Below are 23,776 nucleotides of genomic sequence, written 5' to 3'. Positions count from 1 at the left end.
CCGTTCACGCACCGCAGGCCCGGTGAAATTTGCCGATAAGAACATTACTCTGGCGGTAAAAATGCCGACCACGCTCCCCACTCTCAGTTCAAAGTCGCTGACGAAAATACGTCTGTACCGTTTGAGCCGGGGGAGGGGGGAGTGAAACCCTTGGGGGAGGCGCCCAGTCCGAAGCAGGTTATATGCACCTCCCCAGTGCGTATTCGGGAGTCCCAATGAGCACCACGTACATAAGCTCATGGGGTTTGTATCGGGTAGAGCATTGTAATCCGGTGTGATTGCAAAGCCATAAGTACCTTTTCCTGCCATTCTTGCCATGAAATGCCAGTTAGAAAATATAACAAAAATGTCCTTCATTCAAAAAAAAGGGAAACGACAGTTAGATATCCTTCATTTAGAAAAGCAATAAGTAGGTTCGAAAATGATGTTAAATTTTTATAGTCCAAACATTCTCTTTTCACCCTAAGCAATAAACTTTTGTACCATCTGCTTTAACAGGAGCTTCCTTTGACGACACAAACTTTATCGTCATCTTCGGTCACAGGAGTAGCAGTTGTATCGTCTTTTGCTACCGTCGGAGCACCCTTTGCGGTCGTCTGCTACCAGAATATTTTTTTCTGTTGTCTGCTACTATCGGAGCATCCTTTGTTGTCGCTTGCGCAGTGGCAACATCGTTGTTACCATCGGTTGCGTCTACCTTCTGAGTGGTTCTCCTCCACTGTCAGATTACCAAGGTTTCTTTATCCAAACAAATCGATTTGTAAATATAAATGTTAAATCTTACAACTGGTTTTACTATTCATGCTAAATAATACCTATTTTCGTACTAAAACAAATCGATTTGTACCTATCCACCTTCTGGGCATCGAAAAACAGTTAGTTAGCAAGATTTGTTCTTTTGAAGGCCAAACATTTTAACGATGTGTAATTACGAAGGCTATATTTCTACAACGATTTGTATATTCGATGCAGGAATGATTTATACGTTTGAAACATTAACGATTTAATTAAACTACCACGATTTGTATTTAAGTTTGATAAATCGTACAACAATGTATATGTATGAAGCCAAACGTTATAACGATATGTACTTATGAAGGTTTCGATTTATAAACGATTTGTAAGTTTGAAGCAACAATGATTTATACATTTAAAGCATTAAAGATGTGTATTTATGAAGTCACCTCGATTTGTACTTAAGTTTTGTTAAATCTTACAATGATGTTTACTTATGAAGCCAAATATTGCGATGATTTGTAATATTGGTGATTGTTTAATGAATGAGATAATTTGTATTATTATATACTTGGGAAGGTGGTTGTAACATATAATGATGCGGTTAAATTTATGTGTTGTGCTTGTTAGCAATGTCTAAAGCTCGTCAGACAAGAAATCCTCTGATGTTCTATGAGATGAATATTAGAGAAGTTATCCGTCAGTCCTATCTATATAAGCGTTATAAAAGGTACCAAAATATAATGAAGATTGAGAATGATAAATACAGAGACAAAGCATTGGAATTTTATTATGTGGAGGATTATCCATCAGATATTGAGGCTGAAGACCAAAAGAAGAATGAGAAAAAACTAAAGATAAATAAGAAGAAGAAGGATAACGAAGAGAAGGAAAAGCAAAGGAAGAAGGAGAAGGATAATGAAAAGCAAAGGCAAAGGAAGAAGTCGAAGGAGAAGGAAAGGCAAAAGAAGAAGGAGGGGGAGAATGAAAGGCAAAAAAAGAATAAGAAGGAGCAGGAGGAGGAAAGGAAAAGACAATTGAAGAAGAAAAATGAGGAGGAAGAGAAGAAAAGACAACTGATTAAGCATAAATATTTTGAAAAACAAATGAGGATAAGGCAAATGAAGAAGGAGGTGAGGGAGCGGGAAAGACAAAAAAGAATAAGGAGGGGGAGGAGGAGGGGAGGGAAAGAAAATTAAAGAAGAAGGATGAGGAAGAAGAGAAGGAAAGACAAATGATGAAGATGGAAGATGAAAGGCAAAGAAAGAAGCATCCGGATGAGGAAGAGAAAGAAAGGCAAAGAAAGAAGGAGGACGAGAAAGAGAAGGAAAGGCAGAAGAAGGATGAAGAAGAGAAGGAAAGACAAAGGAAGAAGAAGCAGAACAAGGAAGATAAGGGAAGAGAAAGGAAGAAACAAGAGAGGAAGAGAAGATAAGGGAAAGGAAAAAACAGAGGGAGGAAGAAAAGGAAAGGGAAAGGAAGGAAGAAATTGAAAAGCAGAGGAGGGAGGCGATCGAGCGAAGGACAGAAGAAGTAGAAAAACAATGGGATGTGGGGGAGCAACAAGAAAGCCAGAGGATGGAGGGAGGGGATGAAGAGAAGAAAATTGTAATCAAGGTACGTAAATCGATCATGTTTGTCATGATTTACTGTGATACGTATTACTGTGATAGCGATTACTATGTATAACGATTATTATGATAGTAATTAATGTATAGCGATTACTGTGAACGATTTACTGTGATAAGTATTACTATGTATAGCGATTACTGTGATATCAATTACTATGTATAGCGATTACTGTGATAGTGTGTGTGCAATAGTTATTATTTATAGCGATTACTGTCTACAACGAGGTGTAGAAGTACAAATAAGACTAATTTACAATTGATACGAATAATATGCTATTTTGTATTACAGAGAGATCAGAAGAGAAGTAGAGTACCAAGTGAAAAGTTCGGAGGGCGGTGTCAGTGGCTTGTAGTTCTGTCATGGTATGAACAGTTGAGTGAATATCAGAAGGATCGATTACAAAATATGCACTTCAGCAGCCTTATGGACTAGCATTATTTTAAAACGTGATGAAACACCATGACCCACCTGGTAAATAAGCAGAATCATCAGACAAACATATTTCAGTTTGATTCTTTTGAGATCACCATGACCCTAGAAGATGTGGCACAAATTACTGGCTTTAAGTGTCATGACAGTGCTGTCCTATTACGAGGTTCAAACTATAATGTAAGAGAAAAATACACGACCCTTCTAGGAATGTCGATGGACGACTGGAGTGAATGTATTTCTGGTGGAAGCAATTCCACATCGATGAAAGTTTTTTTTTCTCGTAATAAATAGGAAGGCTGGTTCGCTACATGTGCATTTGAAAGAGCTGACCAAGAGTTGCGCGACTTTCTTCTTTATTTTTTTTGTCTTACTTTATTTTTCGATTGTTCTGATTTGAGAATAAGTTACTTGTGGCTGCAATTCCTAGAAAGACTTAGATGAAGTCAACAACTATGCATGGGGTGCTGCTATGCTCGCACACTTGTACAGTCAACTTTACCGTGCGAGTAAGGGTACGAAAACCGTCGAGGGGTTTTGGCCATTTGTTTAGGCATTTATTTATTACATATTTAGTACTTGTAGACTAAGCTCGTTGAAGGTTGTAGTGTTACTAATATATTATTTTGTAAGCCTGGGCGTGGGAGCATATTATAGCGTTGCGTTCTCAGTGTGGCCCTGCGATTTGTGGTTTTCCAAAGATCGGTCGGTGGACTTGAATAAATGTCAAGGAGGATAATGCGAAGTTCATTTTAGATGATCTGCAACTAAATGAGGTAAATGGTTTAAAATCATTTACAATTGGTTCAACATTTATCATTCAGTAGTATAAATCGTAGAAATGTTTAACATTCTTATGTAATCATCACTGCAAAAATTTGTCTTCGTTAGTACAAATTGTTATCACTTTAGAATTTATCTTTTAGTACTGTAAATCGTAGTAATCATTTACATTCTTAGTAACAGTCATTGTAATATATTTAGCACTCATTATTATAAATAATTTTAATATTTAGCATTCATTAGCATGAATAATCATCTATATCTAAACCATAATCTCCAATGTACAGGTTGTGTGGAGACCGTATGGAGATGGGGAGGACGAGGAGCAAGAGTTTGTTGCTGAGGGTGCAAGACTGTCTGGCCGCGATATTTGGCTGTTTAACAATTATAAAGCTGAGTTGTAGCATGGTAGTCAAGTTCTCCTACAATCTGGCTTGAGACAATCTATCCCAAAGAAGTCTGTGGAAGTCAGAATGAAGATTTATAGTGGTGGGGCCAGAAACGTGAATTGGCACGAACGCTATAAGGAACAATTGGATAGTCGAAACAAAGGAGGTGTCCATGCCATAGCGTATGATTATAAAGAACGACAGTAAGATCTCAACTATTTCCAAAAATATTGAGAACTCATGCATCAAAATCTGGAGATTGAGAATATTGAGAATCCATGCCTCCCTCCTGTCCCCCATCATGTCACATCTCAACATAGAAAATACGTTCATCGTCTTCCTCCGACTACAACAACGATTACCTCAGTAACAATACACGATGAAGAGCAGACACAACTCACAAAAGAGAATGTAGTCTTCAGCACAAGGTTCAAGATGTTGGAGAGGGAGAATAAGGACTTACGAAAGGAGGTGAGTAATTTGGAGAGACAAATATGGTCACTGGTAGAGATGATGACCAGTGTTTATAATAAGATCGAAGGAACAAAGAGGCCGCCGAGGATACAGAGTCCACCAAGAAAAAAAAAGAGACAATTTGTATGTCATAGTCTATATGAGTCGTCAAGTGCCATTGAATAAACGATAACGATTCTTTTTATCCCTATAATTATTTATTGTAATTCTATAATTCTTTGTTGTAATTCTATAATTATTTTTTGTAACATGACATTTTTTAATTGTTTAATTCTTTTTTTAATAATTATAACACACAAATGCCACTAAACAGATCATTGTATGTTCAACCTTCATAAATAAAAGTGATCGCATTTGTTTTTTATAAGAGATCACGATTGGCTTGCAATCAGTTGTATATAAGAGATCACGATTTATGTTTTATAGAAGGTGTTTTATCACGATCTGTAAAGTCATCCCACCTAAACCCATCAAATAATCGAGCCAAATCTGTTTGAATATCCTATTACGATTTTCCTTCATGAGTTTTGTCATAGGGAACGATACGTTCCATCGCGATTTACACAATGACATTAAAAAATGACGGACAAGAAACAATAAACAAATCGACACGATGTCTAGACTTAGTAAAGAACAAATCAGGTTAACTTGATCGATACAGACATCATTGTGTATATCGCTCGAGACAATATCTGGTATAATGATTCAGATACAATACATGTACAACGATTTGTCTTATCTCGAATTACACAATGATTGATAAAAATTGGAAAGTAGAAAGAAAAAATTGTTAAAGGTTATACTCTTACTAATATATTTATGTTGTAGACCTGAGCGTGGGAGCATATTGTGACATCGCGGCCTTAGTGTTGCCCTGCGATTTATGGTTTTCCTAAAGATCAGCTGGTGGTCTAGAATTAATATATTGCAAGATAATGTTAAGTTCATTTTAGATGGTCTATAATTAAATGAGGTAAATGGTTTAAAATCGTTTATAATCGTTTCAGCATTTATTATTCAGTAGTATAACTCGTTGAAATGTTTAGCATTCTTAAGTAATCATCGCTGCAAGATTTTGTTTTTGTTAGTACAAATCATTATCTCTTTAGCATTTATCTTTCAGTACTGTAAATCATTGTAATCATTTTCATTCTTAAGTAATGATAGTTGCAGGATTCTGTATTCCTTAGTATAAATCGTTATCGTTGACGCATTTAACTTTCAGTACTGTAAATCGTAGTAATCGTTTGCCTTCTTAAGTAATGAACTTTGCAGGATTTTGTATTCCTTAGTACATATCGTTATGGCTTTAGCATTCAACTTTCAGTACTGTAAATCATTGTAATCGTTTGCATTTATAAGTAATGATCGTTGCAGGAATTTGTATTCCTTAGTACAAATTGTTATCGCTTTAACATTTAACTTTCATTAGTGTACGTCATTATAATCGTTAGCATTCTTAGTAACATTCGTAAGATATTTAACACTCGTTATTATAAATAATTTTAACGATACATTATAACTATATTGATTTACATGGCTATTTAGTTACAATACATCATGACCAATGGTTTGACTTAGATACAATACATGGCCATCGTCAGCATCAAAGAAAACATACATCAACATCAACCCACGTCCAAATAGTGATGTGCTTCGAAACAGACATCGTCAACATCATCAACATCAGCACTTTCAGTTTACTCAGTGGCCTTCGCTAGTCACTGGGAACGATTGAAGGGAATTCTATCTACCAATGGAGGTCCTTATCTGTTTGCAAGTTTTTTGTCATGATGTATATTGGCAGCAGATAAAGTTATAGATCCCAACATGCAGAAAAGATGCAGCCCGCACGACTAGCATATTTGTCATGAAGTATATCGACGATTAGGTAAAAAAAATTTCCAACTGAAAAGTATGGTTTACGAATGATTGAGAGTCTGACAGTAGAAATAGACCAAATAGATTGTCATAAGCACCCAATGATTATGGTCGTTATATTTTACATAAACTTGCTACAGTCGTATGTGTCATGAATATATCGATGTATCCACAAAAGATAACTACTATAATCATCATCAAATACTATACAGATCTTTCCGCATAGCATGGAACAACTACGATATTAGCACCGAACACCATCCATCAAGCAAAAGTAGAAGGAACACAGAAGAACAAAGAAGAAAAAAAAATACAAAGAAGAAGAAAAAAAAATAAGAAGAAGAAGACGAAGGCGTAAGAGAAAGAAGAAGAAGAAGAAGAAGAAGTGGCTCTGCCGTAGAAAAGAAAGAAGAAGACAAGTTAAATAGATTAGAGTTTTAGACTTGGACAACGGGTGGGGTCTGGTCACTCCCCCACCTAAACCCATCACATAAATCGAGATGTTGTTCAGACTATAAATCTAGGTAATTTAATAAATACAAATCTAGGTAACGTAATAAATACAAATCAACTTACAACCACAATACTTTAAGTTTTATAATTTAACAATATTTGTCCTATTATGATTTGCTATTATGAGCTTTGTCAATGTGAACAATATGTACTATCGCGATTTACATAATGACTGATTCATAAATTACAGAAAAGAAAATAATAAACAAATCAACACGATGTTTAGACAGATACATCATATCGCGTTGACTAGTTTTCTAAAAGTCAGATAAAACAACATTTTTTTATTTAATTAATGAGCAATACAATTAATTTGTGCATGGTTTTTGAAAATGGGCGATAGGTGAAATGATATTTTCTTTATATATGAATGACACGTCGCACAAGTTCAGGAGTGTATCGCTTTGCTTTGCTACGTGATTAAGGAACATACGAACCAAGAATTTCTTTAGAATGATGTGTTCATGAAACGAACATATAACATACTTCATCGCAAATGGGGTATCCATATCGAGGAAGGAGACGATGACAACTATATGACCAACGATGTCGATGAAGACGACGACGACAGCTAGACGTCCAGCGATGGCAATGAAAGAGACGACCACAACTACACGACCAACGATGGCGATTCAGGCATATATTTTCTAAACCTCGTGACTAGTTTATGCAACATTTGCCTCTTTTATGGCATATATTTGATTTGTGTTGTGTATTGTAGAAAGCAATTTCAATATCGTTTACTGAATATTCTGCTCATGTCAGTGGAATATCCATAAAAAAGGTATGCAAAAATGCTGTAAAGAGCTCTAAGAGAACATCAATTGGCTGCAAGATAAATTTGCAGAAGGGAACACTATCAATAATTTTGTACGTATGAAACCACTATCAGTTATATATTTACGTATGTCATGGGTATATATGTTAACAAGTTCAAATTTGTTGCAAACAGACTATATCCAATTTTGTCATGTATATTAAAAGCAACACAATAAGCAATACTAGATGCATCATCACCCCTTATTTTATGGTATATCAATACTCTTGTTTGTTTATTTTCTTTTTTGATTTACTCTTGTTACTTCATGTTTTAACCTTACTATTATCACTCTTTCGTTCAACAGACTTACGTCCGCCGAAAGTCATACATTATTGGATTTCAAGATGCTCTACCATGCTGGGGTAACGATGATCACTGCAAAGACTTTTGGTCAAGTGAAAAGGTAAGTGAACAAACCTCTTGTCCAAGGTTTAGGCCTAACATTTCTAACATGATTTGTCTATCGACTTCTAATATATTGTATCGATTCACATATATTGATTCCTACACTCTAGCAAACTGTTGAGCATTGAGTCTTATACGTGATGGATCTACGGAAAAGACAACTATGATGCTACAACTCGTTGAACTTTCACATTGGTGTAAAATGTGACATTATGCATTTGGAAAGTTTTTGTCTATAAGTGTATCGTATCTTTTACGGTGGCTCAGATTTTACTATATTCTTCATTAACCACAAGTGGGATTCCTAAAAGACGTTTTGGGTGTCGACATTGGCGAGTGGAGCTTGCTCTGTGCAGGCCATGCTTCTTTACAAAGTAATGGTGTCAATTATGACATATTCATAATAAAGTATATTGAAGAAATATACAATAGACGAGAACCTGATTTCGACGTTGTATGCTCTTTATTATCCTCTGTTATTGGGGACTCAATTTATATATTGGTGTCACATTATATTTTTGTTGCAGGATGATATACTGAGATTTCACATCAAACTATGCCAAAAATTGTCTGAGTTTTTAAATATAAATGAAAAAAAGAATCAGCCGACAAGAGTACTTACAAGGCAACGAACGACGCGACCCCCCAGGATTAATATGATGTACAAAGATTTTTAACAGTTTTTGTAGACTGTGTATACCAATTTTGTATATAAATTTTGTAAGACTTTATACAAATTAAGTAAATCTTTCTGAGTTGAAATAAAATTTCAATTTTACTAAACACGCGAATAAGTTAGACTATTATTTGTCACATCTATAGACGACTACTCTCTGTACATGTATCTTTACTTACAATTTGAGAAATCTTAAGTCTTTCAGGCCATAAGTGTGGTTTCTAAAAGAAGAAGGCATTATGCCTCATTATACCATGCATATGTTGGCTTTGACATAGATATTAATTTGTAAATAGTATTTGTCCTATCATGATTTGCCTTTTGCGAAGTTTATCTTTGTGAACAAATCATTATAATGTTTTCCCTCGTAAATGTTTGCCCTTCGTAAATGAAAATCCTATAAACGATTAGAGATGTGTACTATTCAGAAATCGTTGTAGTGCTCACCCTCCGTAAATGAAAATCGTAAAAGAGATTAGCGATATATGCGGTGAACAAAGGCTTTTAATGTTCGCCCTTCATAAAAGAAAATCCAGTAAGCGATTAGAGATGTGTACTCACTACAAGAAAAATGCGTAATGGCGATGAATGCTATCCGTGGATGTACATGTTTACGACGAATTTTGCGACGGATATCATCTGTCGCATAACCCTAGTCGCTAAATTGCGATAGAATTTATTTGCCGTCAATTTGTCGCTATGTTGCGACGGATCATGTACGTTGTAAATACATCATTAAACGACGACTGATTTGGTTAAGCGATGGAATTTAAGCTGTCGTTATTTCCGTCGCTACCATTCATCGATGGATGAATAGCCATCACTAATTAGCGATAGAGTAGTGATGACTTAGATTCCATTGCAAACCGACGACTACCTCAAATTGGCAACGTAGTAGCGATGGATATTATCCGTCGCTAATTTGTTATAAAGATTTTATTTATTTATTTTAAATATTTTGAAAATCGAGAAAAATTTCTCGTACAATTCATATATTCTGCTTATAAAAAAACAATACAAATAAAAAATGCATACAAATTAAACAGAAATGCTAAGTTAAGCAATGACCCACCTACACCAGCTATTCATACACATCACGAGACAATGCCGGATGCAGGGTCTTCTCAGTTTGACACACGATAACTCATTCAAATAGTGTATATCGATAGTCAACCGTAAGTATTTCATTTTCACTTATCCAATACTTATTTTATAAATAGTGTATATCGATAGTCGATTGTTAATGTGTACCAATTTATGTGCAGTGCGAGGTTCGAGCCACAAGAAGTAATACGAGAAATTAAGCAGTCACTAATTCAGCATCTTCCAGGACCGGTCGCTCAATGAAAAGAGTACCTGAATGAGGTGTTGGACAGATTGTGGTCCTCATTCATGGTATACAATTGTTTATCATAGCTAATGTGTTTTATATTTAATTTTTTGTTATAGTCATGTGTACTAACTTTCTAAAATTATTTGTAGGCTTCGAATCGCTTCGCGACTGCGAAGGAGGAGCAGGATGCGAGGCGGGTGTGACAAAAGGTGGCTACTGGTCGATTTGCCGACATGCTACACAATATGAAGACTGTAACAATAAAAGCATCTGGTGGAATAGATGGTCCACTACAGTGGAAGGGCCATGACCCTCCTACTATCAGGTCAGATTATTGAGATACAATGTACGACAATTGGGTGAGCCATGAATTTCGAAACCGCTCAGCAAAGGCTGCATAAAACCGAACGAAGATACCCGATGCCTATCTACACACAGGTGAATCTAAGACTTTTGGGAGCTACATGAAGAAAATATTAACTCATCAATATATATATATTGTCACATTTATAAGTATTGTTGCATACTTTTTAATTGATTTTTTTATCATTTAACCCACAAAAAACAGAAAAAAAGGCATTGTGCCTTATAATGATGTGTTTATTGAAATACATAAACGTAAGAGCACGAGAGAGTTTGTATCAGAGAAGGCAAGAGCGGCAATGGTATGTATTTATTGTATTAATAAATATTTAATAGACAAGTTACCATGAATATTGTAATTCTTAATTATTAATCTATAATGTAATTATTACTTTGTAGAAGTCACATGAGCAACAGATGGTAGAGCGATATGACGATGACTCCACTCAGCATCCGCCTTTTGATCCTACAACTGATGAACTAAAAAAAGGTCGTGTGTTCGGGTTGGGGAGTAATATGAACACCACATCAGTCGTTGCTTCCTCCAGCCAGGGCTCTTAGAGTTCTCCCGCCAATATCAACTCCCAACGTCCGATTGACCCTGCTAATTCTTGGGATGATGTCTGCCAGTTTGTTAAGAACACAATGCGTGACTTTTTATATAAAACCATTTCTGACATTGTTCGCAATGAGTTGTGTAAATTTTTTTGGGACAGGGGAACTTCGTCTGCAAGTGCCTATCAGGTATGAAAGTTTCATGTCATTTGTTTCATGTCATTAGATTTCAAGCTAGTATATGCACGATTTCATCATTATGAAAGTTTTTTCACTACCTTATGACACATATATGCATGATTAAATCACTATGAAAGTTTTTTGACAACCTTAGAATACATATGAGCATGATTTCATCATTATAAAAGTTTTTTGACTGCCTTAGAATACATATATGCATGCTTGAATCACTATAAAAGTTTTTTGACAACCTTAGAACACATATATGCATGAATTCATCACTATGAAAGTTTTTTGACAACCATAAAACACATATATGCATGATTTCATCACTATGAAATTGTTTGACTGCCTTATAACATATATGTGAATGATTGAATCACTATGAGAGCTTTTTGACAACCTTAAAACACATATAAGCATGATTTCATCACTATGAAAGTTTTTTGTTTGCCTTGTAACACATATATGTATGATTGTGATACACAACACATTTATTTGACAGCCTTATAAACCATATATGCATGCTTGAATCACTATGACATTTTTTTGACAACCTTAGAACACATATTTGCATGATTGAATCACTATGATTTTTTTTTGTCAGCCTTAGAACACATATCTGAATTTTGTTAATGTCCTTCACTTTATTGCTAGTTTATGTGTCATTCATCCATGTTACTTTGATTGCCTTACATTAGGCGCATTGCATATAATTTATTTCATTATATTTTGTTTATCAATACTAACCTTTCGGTTTTCTTGTAGGATGCTGGAGATAATCAGCATAGAGGAGCTGATGGAGGCATGAATGAAGGGGCAGATCGAGATAATGAAGAAGATGATGCTCCAAATCTTGGCGATGATTAGATTCATGTGTTGAATTTGTTGCACCTTCTTGTTGTTTCAAACGAAACTCTTTGTATATGTTCACTTGTAAATAATTAGAACTTGACGAGAATTATAGTGGATCGATAAATTTTTTCTGCTTGTAACTTGTGTTAAATTTGTTTCACCTACTTTGTATATGTATTTTTATGTGTACTTTATTTTTTATACACATGATATATAAATTGTATAACAAGAAAAGTTTTCTCGATATTTATATTTCAAACATTTTTTTTTGCGACGGATTAGCGACATATAATATCCGTTGCTAATTAGTATCAACCTCCAATTTAGCAACGGATTAGGGATGGATATTTATCCATCGTAAAACTGAATCGGCCGATGTTTTGCGACGGATTGTAATCCGTCTCTACAATAGCGACAAAATTAGTGATGGATGTGCATCTGTCGCAAAACCAAATCTATGTGGATTAGCGATGACCTCATGACAAATTATGGCATTCGCTAATCTATCATAAATTAGCGACAAAAGTAGCGACAGATATGTTTCGTCGCTAATTAGGGACTAAGAAATTGCGATGAAAGTTATCCGTTGTTAAACTGTTCAGCGACGGATTTGCGATGGATTAACAACAGATTACGTCCGTCGCTAATCTGCAGATTTCTTGTAGTGGAAAGAAATTCAATTCGTTTTTGAATTTTTGATCTAATGTATTTCTTTTACAAAAAGCCAAATACATAAGTACATTAATTGACGTATCTTGGTCGATCTCTTTCCCCTAAATGTAGGTAACTGATCCCACGTATCTTGGTCGATTTCTTTCCCTAAATATAGGTAATTGATCCCATAACTGATGGAGGTTCCCTTAATCCTAGCTAACATATGTTCCCTTAATCCTAGCTAACAGTAGATAAGAGACAAGAAAAGATAATTTACAGTAAAAGTAAAAAGGAAAAAATCTAATCTAATGTTAACGAGTTTACAACAGTATTTTACAGTTGATATGCTAATAGAGTTAAAAGGGCACGATTAGAGGGGTGCTCGGGATGAAGATGTCATGAATGACCATCATTCTGAACCTGCCTTATAGAAAGATCTTGACTGTCTGGATCCATAAGCCAGAGACCTTGAATCATTTTTCCTTCACCAATCATCTTCCTCGTCTCTTAATCTTGGACACTAGTTGAGAAAAAATCAACATTGTAGTTATGAGATTGAGTTATTTGTGTTGGTTCCTTCACCAATTATCTGGTTTGTTTGCACCTGGTTTTCTGTGAAACTTAAAAACACTTGTCCCTAATGTGATTGTCTTTGTTTTGTTTTTTACAGAGACTGAAAAGATATAATCTTTTATTTTATGTTTACATGGAGAAACCACCCAAGGGTCATAGACATAGCCCCACTGGCTCTGCCTGCCTTAGGAAGTTGCCACGCTTTTGGCTTGTGCAAGGGATGATGCCCATGACATTTGACCCTAAACTTGCCTGCCTAACATCATAGGCCTTATCCCACTATGTCAAACCCGTTTAGGGCAGACTGTCCTTATTACAATAGGAACAGGTTATCCTTTTACCTTTGTTTCCATCTCACTCTTCACGTGGTTTGTTTGCTTGTTCATTCTCAGTTTTGGTGGCTATAAAGGCCGACTTTTTTGAGACTTCAAGATGTGTAGGCATGGAAGGGTTCACGCCTCTATGACTAGGGATGGCAGTGGACCGGGGGAAAGCGGGGCCCCGCCCCGCCTCGCCCCGTTTGGACCGGGGATGAAGGGTATGAAACGGGGATGGAGGTGGGGACGAAGGTTAAAATTCATCCCTGTCCAGGGGTGGAGGCGGGGATGGACGTGCACTTTTCCCCGCTCCGCCTCATCCCCACCCCAACCCCGCCCCGACCACTTTTCCCCCGCAATATCCCTGCCCCGCCCCGCCACATCCCCGTTTGAACCGGGGATGGAGGACATGAAACGGGGATGAAGGCAGGGATGGAGGATAAGATCCATTCCCCGCCGGGGATGGAGGATAAAATCTTGAGGCGGGGCGGGGGTGGAGACTTTGTCACCCGCCCCGCCCCACCCCACTGCCATCCCTATCTATGACTGGTTTCTTCCTTCCTGATGGTCAAACAAATGGAGTTGAGGAAGGGAAGAGGTTGAGTCATGATGATTTGGCTTTGAATGGTATCTTAATTAACTCTCAATCTGGCAAGACATTAAAAGATTCTTGCTTGTTTTTAAGCTTTTGGACGGACACTGAGTCAGAAAGGCCATATGTACAGGAATCAAGCTCATCTCACATGCTCCTCAACCTTCAAAGGTACTCACTGTAGGGTTGATCACCCTTTTATTTTGGGATAGTTGGTACATGCAAGTGACATTATATTGCTCAAACAATTCTTTGGCTCCATAGAGTTAGACATCACTATAGATGATTATTTATCTCTTTTTTTTAAAAAAAAATATTTATCTCTCTCTTTTTTTTTTTTAAATGGATCAATATTTTGAAAATTTTGGCTGAACTAGAAAAACCGCCAACTTGGCAGTTGATTTAAAAAATTGAATTAAATTTTCAATTATTGCATTCAACTATCTTTTTTTTTTATGTCAATACCTCGAGAGGTATATACTTTAAAGTAAATTTGTTGTCTTTTGTTGACAAAATAATTCGATTGCTTTAGTAAATAAATGTTCAAAGCAATTTAAATTATGTTGTTTAATCGAGACAATGATCGACTGATAGTGAGTTTGAGTCCCTCGGATCTTAAATCCAAGGGAGATCCATGGTTCTTAGGATCCAATGAGGGGCACTTGCCCCAACATCCCTTTATATCAGGGTCAAATCTTTGGTCCTTGATATGAAGTCAAGCATTTGAAATAAGTGTTTAGTCAACCCGGTGACTTGACCCATCTTGTTCTCTTAGGGCGTGTTTGATGCACCGTTCCTTGCCTAAAATCAAGCAGCACAGCTGGTTGGAACGGTATATGAAATAATCATTGGACGTGAACGTGCGTCCGCCACGTCCAAGGAACGATATTTTACCGTTCCACCCCTTGTTATGAAAAGAACAAGGATAATTTTATAATATTTTTAGACAAGTTTTATATTGTTTTGGTATTTGGATCTAATACAAGATTCATATCCAGAGTTAAAATCCATAATAAATATGTTAAAACATGGATATTGATGGGCAAATCGGGTCATATATCTGACACTCCAAACAAAAGTTGGACTTGGTACAGTTGTTGCAGAACATACAAAATGTGTGTTTTGTCCGTTTTGTTCATTCATTCCCTCCAATCCTGGACAAGGCATCAAACAAACCCTTACCACGTAGTTGACTCATTGAACAAATGCCACTTGGGCATGCTAGGTGGCATTTGTCCAGGATTAGTGAGTCACCGGTTCCTTCGTGCACCCAATGACCGTCCACACGTCCAGAGTTTGTATTGCACGCCTACGCACATGGGGATAGGGGTATCAACGGGTCGGGTTTGGTTCAGACCCAATGGAACCAGACTTGAACCAGGTTTTTGGGTATGATATCGAATCCAGAACCGAGTCTAATTGGGACCACTATAAGAAAAACCATACCCAGACCCGATAAGATAACCAAACCCATATTTTTTTTTTTTTACATTGAAAAATTGTGGGTCTTAATCAGAACTCTGCTCGGGTATGGGTCTGGTATAAATTTCACAAACTATACCTGGGTCAATGTTTTAATCGGACCTTCGGGTCCGGACCCGAGTCTTAATGTGGTCTTCTTATTTATCACCATACCCGGACCCTATAGGGTTTGGTTCGGGTCGGGTTCTTGTAAACCAGGCCCGTTGACACCCCTACATGGGCCCACGCAGTCCGTTATCTGTTCCGGGTCGAACTTTCCGAGTTTTATAGGAATCGGAATATTCCGATTCTGTGTGGCACGAACTCAAATTTAATCGTCATGTCCACGACGACGGCAAATCCGAGTCGTCGAATGAGGACGAGCCACATCAAGCCGGTTCTCGCGGCGAGAAGCTCCCTCTCTTCCTCTCCTGCGTCGACCGCACTCGCCCACACGACCCTCGTCGTCGATCTGCAAGCGAAGAAGAAGAAGAAGGCGGAGGAGGAGAGCGTCTCGGCGTGGGACTCGGTGGTGGCGGAGCTCGCGCGATATGGAGACTCGGCGGAGGCCCTCCGTGCCTACGCCTCGATGCGGAGGCGCCGCATCAGCCCCGGCCCTTCCACCCTCCCTTGCGCCCTCAAATCATGCGCCTCCCTCGCCTCCCTCTCCTCCGGCAAGCTCCTCCACCACCACGCCGTCGTCGCCGGCCTCGACTCCGACGTCTTTGTCGCATCCGCCCTCGTCGACATGTACGCCAAGTGCGGCTGCCTGGGCGACGCGCGCAAAGTGTTCGACGAAATGCCTCTGAGAAACGTCGTCTCCTGGACCGCCATGATCAATGGGTACGTCCAGAACGGGCTTGCGGAGGATGGCTTGTTGGTTTTTAAGGAGATGAGGGGCGAGGATTCGGTCGACGTCGACTCCGTGGTCGTGGTTAGTGCCCTGTCGGCGTGCGCGCGGCTGGCGGAGGTGAAATTGGTGACTGGGTTTCACGGGTTCGTCATCAAGAGAGGGTTTGTGTCGGATGTTGCGGTGAGCAACACGCTCTTGGATGGGTATGCGAAGTCGAGGGGGATTTCGGATGCTCGCCATTTGTTCGATGAAATGGCTGAACGGGATGTCGTGTCGTGGAACACCATGATTGCGGTTTATTCGCAGAACGGGCTTTCTGCGGAGGCTTTGGAGATCTTCTTCTCGATGGTCAGAGGTGGTGGTGTTGCTCATAATGCTGTAACTTTGTCCGCAGCTTTGTTGGCTTGTGCACATTCGGGTGCTCTGCAGACGGGGAAGTGTATCCACGACCAGGCTCTAAAGATGGAGTTGGAGGACAATGTGTTTGTAGGCACTTCTCTAATTGACATGTACTGTAAGTGTGGGAAAGTTGAGATGGCGAGGAAGGGATTCAACCGGATGCGCAATAAGAACATCAAGTCATGGACGGCAATGGTTTCGGGGTATGGGATGCACGGGCGTGGGAGGGAAGCTCTGCAATTATTTCATGAGATGCAGAAGGCTGGTGTTGAGCCCAATTATGTGACATTTGTGTCAGTTCTCGCAGCTTGCAGCCATGCTGGCTTGGTCGACCAGGGTTGGCAATGTTTCAAGAGCATGAATGATAAATACGGCATTGCACCGGGTGTGGAGCATTATGCATGCATGGTTGATCTGCTTGGTCGCGCTGGTTGTCTGGATGAGGCTTATGAATTGATCCGAGGAATGCCGGTTAAACCTGATTTCATTGTGTGGGGTGCATTGCTTGCTGCTTGCAGAATCCATAAACATGTCAAGCTAGGAGAGATTGCAGCCCGGAGACTGTTTCAACTTGATCCTAGAAACGCTGGTTATTATGTCCTCCTATCTAATATCTATGCAGATGCTGGCAGGTGGGACAAGGTGGAAAAGATGAGAATCTTGATGAAGAAGAAGGGAGTTGTGAAGCCACCAGGATACAGTTTGGTAGAGTTACATGGTAAGATCAATGTGTTCTTAGTTGGGGACAAGGAGCACCCACAACATGAAGCAATCTACAGGTTTTTGGATAGTTTGAGCACAAGAATGCAGGAAGCTGGTTATGCCCCTGACGTTAGATCGGTTTTGCATGATGTGGAGGAAGAGGAGAAAGAAACTAATCTGCGTATTCACAGCGAAAAACTAGCTGCTGCTTTTGGAATCTTAAATTCTGCTCCAGGCACATCAATCCAAATAATTAAGAACCTTAGAATGTGTGGTGATTGCCATGCTTGGATGAAGTTATTCTCTAAAATCATGAACCGCCAAATTGTCGTTAGGGATGCAAACAGGTTCCATCACTTTGAGAATGGTAAATGCTCTTGTGGAGATTATTGGTAGTGTTCCATGATGGAAAGGGGAAACATACGATTCATAACGAGCTGATGGGCATGTTCAGATATGATAGACAGGTATCCTGAAATTTCCTGCTACACTTGTGTGACTGCAATCCTCTCATTTGAACATTGACACAATGATGGCATAAAATCATCTATTTTCCTTCTGATGACACTGAAGTGCTTGATTCTCTCATCTTCTGCTGGGAACCTGTTTGGAGAAAATTTATGTACCTCTCCTTGGAATTCAAAGATGGCACTATGACCCACTATAGCTAGAATTCAGCTGGTTCTGATAACGGGACAAAGTGCCAAAAATCAAGCAAAACAGCAGAATCTACCGTCAGCACAACCTGGCTATAACTGTGTTTGAGGCTGCCTATTTGACATTGTTGAGTTGGGTAGATGGGTGAGGACAGGGATGTGATCAGTAGGGTTCCCTGCTGAGCAATGGAAATAATCAGAGGGATCTGTTTTATGTGCTAGAAAAGTTATAGGCAGCATTGACAGATGAAACTTGAATAGAAGATGACGATAAAGGCTCACAAGGAGCATGCAGCCTTAATTATTACTCATCAAACAGATATTGAGAGTAACTGCATCTGAGTTGTGAGAAGAGTATCCAGAAAAGTAGGCAAGCGCTGGGTGTCTACCTAGGGATGAAAGAGGGTAGGACTCGGGTTGGGTTTAGGTATTACCGAGTCCTACTTAATCGGCTGTGGCCTAATCGGGTTCGGATGGAATTAGATAAAACCAAACCCAGAACCGACTAGCTTAAAACCCAACATTTACACTTAAGCAGGTTCCGGGTTTTGTCAGATTTGGGTTCAGGTTTTGAATGCCAAACTCAATACTACACCTGAATCCAATTATTAATCGCTTCTGAAGTTTCCTACCAAACTGGAGTAAATGGGATCCGCTCAGTCGGGTATCCGAACCAAACCTGTTCTGTTTACATCCCTATGTCTACTACCAACCTATCAATGTTGATTTGGAGTCAGTAGATCCTAATTGTCATATAGTTACCTGAAATTTTGATTAGAGCTTAGGAGCAATTGGGAATTCCTTAATTGAAAAATATTATGTTTTTTTTCCTCTCTCAAAGCTGCATCTTTGATAATGTTGACGATACATCATTTCTAATTGAATCTACTATTTTTTGCATTCCTTGGACCTATTTATGGATCAAATCTACAAACATGCTCTTATTACCTTAATCAGAAGAAATGTTTTAAATTATGTCGTGATGCGATGCGTAAGCAATTTTTTTTTAAAAGCTTAAAAAAATCCACTGCCTACAATCCATGATATAACACACACACACACACACACACACACACACACATATATATATATATATATGAGAACTGAACATATTAGGCTGACTTTTCTCATTATGCCCCATTAGGCCTCATAGTTTGAAGTGTTTTATGATAGATATGAACTGCTAGATGCGTTTAGCGTGCCCGATTTAGTGGGAATCGACTCTTAGATCATGTTTTTTGATGAAAAATATATTTTTATGAGCCTAAAATAATTGATGCCTTCATAGCCATTGATTTTGGATCATCGGAAAACCCTGAATACAAGTCAGATTAGGGTGATCAAGAAGCTGGTTTCCACTAAACAAAACCTATAGATGTGAGAAAAAACAAAAACAAACATATTTTGAAGGGGTCTAACCGGGCAGAACGAGAAAAGGGGCAGCACCACTGCATCTCTCTCTCTCTCTCTCTATATATATATATATATATATATATATATATATAGAGAGAGAGAGAGAGAGAGAGAGAGAGAGAGATGCAGTGCGAAGGTGGTAACTGCTAACCACTTTTCTAGCTAATTGTTAGCTAACCGGTTTATTTTATGTTTTACTTGAAATGATGTGTTCGGCATATTTTATTTACTAGAGAACAACACTTGTATCATGTTTCTTCGATGAAAACATGTTTTTTTAAGTCTTAAATATTTATGAAAACCTTAAATTGTCTATTTTTAAATCTTATAAAAACCTACATGTGTATTAGAATCAGTTGATCAATGAGTCAATTCCCATCAAATCAAGCACTTAGGGCACAACTATACGGTTAGATTTAAATAAAACTTGAAAAAAATCTCTAAAAAGCCTAGTTAGCTGTTAGCAAAAAAAGTGGTTAATAGCTACCACCTTCTCATATATATATATATATATATATATATATATATATATATATATATATATATATATATATATATATATATATATATATATATATATATATATATATATGAGAACTGAACATATCTGGCCTCATTTCTCATTCTGCCCCATAGGTTTTAAGTGTTTTATGATAGATGTTAGATGTGTTTATCATGCTAGATTTAGTGAAAATCAACTTTTGGATCATGTTTTTTTTATAAGAAAATATATTTTTCTGAGCTGGAAAAAACTGGTACCTTCATAACCATTGATTTTGGATCACCGAAAAAAAAATGTATACAGATCAGATTCTGACAATCCAAAAGCTAGTTCCCACTAAACAAAACCTATAGATGAGGAAAAATACTTAAAACTAAATTTTTTTAAAGGGCCCAATGAAAAAGAGAGCCTAAGGAACACATTAGTCTCTCTCTCTCTCTCTCTCTCTCTCTCTCTCTCTCTATATATATATATATATATATATATATATATATATATATATATATATATATATATATATATATATATATATATATGAAAGATGAGAACCAAAATATGAGAACTGGAAATATAAGCATTTCCAGCACTTTTTTTGCAAATCCAACCATGTGAATGTGCTTGGCATGATGAATTTGCTAGGAATCAACCATTGGATCGTGTATTTTCTATGAAAAATATGATTTTTGAATGCCTGAATATTTATGAAAAATATGAGTCATTGATTTAAAGCCTTAAAAAAATCTCATTAATGCATCAAAATTGGATGATTCAAGAGGGTGTTCTCATGAAACCAAGCATGTAGATCACATCCTTACAGTTAGATTCAAGAGAAAGGAATAAAAAATTCATGAAAATTGTGATTCACTCATTAGTTTTCTATATATATAAATATATGGGGTATGCATCTACCCCTTGGTGAGTGGCTGTTTTTTGTAGTTTTTAGTGGTGCTCTTGCATGCGAGTAAAACACGTAATTGTACATCGAAAGCACACACACCATCGATAATGCATGTGAGATGCAATGCATTAGGAGGCCAACTTAGTCTCTCTCTCTCTCTCTCTCTCTCTCTCTCTCTCTATATATATATATATATATATATATATATATAGTCATTAGAATATGAGAATTAGAAATATGGGTATTTTCAGCACTTTTTTTGCAAATCTAACCACGTAGATGTGTTCGTCCTGATAAATTTGGTAGGAATCAACTGTGGATTGTGTATTTTCAATAAAAAATGTGATTTTTGAATGCTTAAATATTTACGAAGATTATAAGTTGTTGATTTTAAAGTCTTAAAAAAATCTTGTTTATGCAACATAATCGGATGATTCAAGAGATGGTCCTTATAAAACTAAGCATGTAGATCACATCTGTATGGTTAGATTTAATAGAAAAGAAAAAAAAAACATGAAAGTTGTTCTAATATATATATATATATATATATTGAAATTTATCAGATAGAAAACGTACCAACCCTACCCACTAAGAAATTTTTTGGTATTTTTTTTTAAATTCAAACCTTACAGATGTGTTCAACATGTTTGATTCACTAGAAATTAACACTTGGACCATGTATTTTGGATGAAAAAAACAGTATTTGAAACCTAAAATTTTTATGAAAATTGTAGATCGCTGATTTTTGAATCTTATAAAAACCTATTCATGCATCAGAATCAAATTATCCAAGTATCAATTTCTAATAAATTAATCATGCCACATATGTAAGGTCAGAATTTTTAAAAAAAATTCTGAAATTTGACCGTCCCAAGCAATCGGGTGCCATCTAGTAGGGATGCAGTCGGGTAGCTTTCCACTACCCTATATTTAGAGAGATGGAAGTATCATAGGATGATCCCCCACCATTGATCGCATGCACGATCGACAGTGGAATTTTTTTCACAAAAATGGTCGCGACTGCCCTAAAGACCTCATAGTTATTTTGTGTTATAACTGTAATAGTTTTAGCGGTTGTTGCAACCGCCGTTAAAGGCCCTTTGGGGAGACACTCAGCATGCAACTGCACGTTCGCCCATTCTATTATATTCTCTAGTATATTTGGTGCTATTGAAGGCATGCAACTATTGATGTGAAAATCACAAGTGCAAGATTTATGGACACAATCTGACCACATAAATGTATCCCCCATAGTTTGTTGGCTAAGGAACAATCTTCAATCATGTTATTTTGATCTAAAAATATGATTTGAGTCGAGAAATTGTAGTATATTTGAGACTAAACTCCTTTGTCACTCAACCACCTTGTAATCCAGGTTTTTTAGCCAAAACCTGGTTTAACTCTTATGTTTGGAAAGGGCCTTAATTTTGTAGGAATTGACTTTTGGATCATCTGATTATAACATGCACCTAAGTTATTATGCAGATTAAAAATCAGTGGTCCAAATTTTTTATAAATATTAGATGTTCAAAATTCATATTTTTCGTCAAGAAAACGCAATCCAATTTTCTATTATCAGCAAATGGACTATGAGGCACATAGGTGTAGGGTAAGAAAAAAAGTGGAGGAAACAGCCACTGAACCCTTAGCTCGAGCGACAAGGATGAGCGTACGTTGGTCATCCACGCGACACCCAAGAGAACAGCTGGTGGCTTGTCCAGATCTTCCTGTGAGGTTATGAAAGAATGAACCAATTATTGTCTGCCTCGTCCGACATAATTGGCAGAAGTTCTACGGGCAGGGAGTAAGGTTTTTGTGTCAAATATAATGATAAAACCGTAGAGAAATCCAGGGCAGTAGAAATAAAATTCTACTATAAATATGCTAAAACGTAGAACACCCCACCCCCCAACCTAGTTGTATCCTTGAAACTCAGTCACTTGTAAACCTCGTTCACATTTTTTAAAATCTCTAAGTGGGGTGATTGAAGTTTTAAAGATAAAGATTTTAAGAACGTGCCTCTAAGTAAAGGATCTCAATTTTCCAAAATCCTGGTTTTGGCTACCATTTTGTTTCAGCATTAGAGCATTAGGGACCTCAAATCCTTAGATCTCAGATCCCTTGTTAGCTTGAAGGTCGGATCTAATGTAGGGCTCACGCTACATCGACCTCAAGCCACAAGATTCTTACATCTGTCCCCCCACCCCCATCCGATACCGATAATGACAACATTGTTCCTACTTGACATTAGGGGTGGCAATCGGGTCGGGTTGGCGGGTCAGCATACCTCAACCCGAACCCAACCCGTTTATTAAACGGGTCGGCTGTGGCAAACACGAACCTGACCCGTTTAATAAACGGGTAACCCGACACGACCCGCCAACCCATTTAATAAATGGGTTGGGTCGGGTAAACGGGTTTTCAAGTTCGCGGGTCGGGTTGGCAGGTTGACGGATCGGGTTGGCAGGTTGGCGGGTCGGGTTGGCGGGTTGACCCACCCGCCTAACCCGTTTATTAAACGGGTCAGCCGGGTTGGCGGGTTGGCATACCCCCAACCCAAACCCGACCTGTTTAATAAACAGGTTACGCAGGTCGACCCGTTTATTAAACGGGTTGGCTTAAGCCCAACCCAAACCCGCCTAAGAGGCGGGTTGGCGGGTGTCAGAAATTGCCACCCCTACTTGACATAAACAAAAAGACACGAGGCCAGCATAATTGGGTCAAGAAAACGGC

The 23,776-nt window shown here is 37.8% G+C and overlaps 2 protein-coding genes across 2 annotated transcripts in view; one reads left to right on the top strand and one right to left on the bottom strand.

Annotated features, from left to right (window-relative positions):
- The window catches only part of LOC149851509 (uncharacterized), a 32,091-nt gene extending 31,782 nt beyond the window's left edge, over positions 1-309 (bottom strand). Inside the window, exon 1 of the mRNA XM_090008628.1 lies at positions 13-309. Within this exon, the coding sequence (XP_089864754.1) occupies positions 13-309 (297 nt within the window). The remainder of the gene's footprint in view (positions 1-12) is intronic.
- A 15,651-nt stretch (positions 310-15,960) lies between these two features.
- LOC149851508 (Tetratricopeptide repeat (TPR)-like superfamily protein) lies at positions 15,961-19,071 on the top strand. The gene has a single exon (XM_090008614.1). The coding sequence runs from the start codon at positions 15,961-15,963 to the stop codon at positions 17,968-17,970; it is 2,010 nt and encodes a 669-aa protein (XP_089864740.1). The 3' UTR covers positions 17,971-19,071.
- The last annotated feature ends 4,705 nt before the right edge of the window (positions 19,072-23,776 follow it).

Source organism: Nuphar pumila, chromosome 1, assembly GCF_984573655.1.
Source record: "Nuphar pumila chromosome 1, dmNupPumi1.hap1.1, whole genome shotgun sequence".
Taxonomy (NCBI): domain Eukaryota; kingdom Viridiplantae; phylum Streptophyta; class Magnoliopsida; order Nymphaeales; family Nymphaeaceae; genus Nuphar; species Nuphar pumila.
Note: the sequence above shows the minus strand (reverse complement) of the source record. Positions and strands in the feature narration are given on the sequence as shown.

Coding starts and splice junctions, on each gene's coding strand:
- LOC149851508 (XM_090008614.1), top strand. CDS start 15,961: ATGTCCACGACGACGGCAAATCCGAGTCGTCGAATGAGGACGAGCCAC.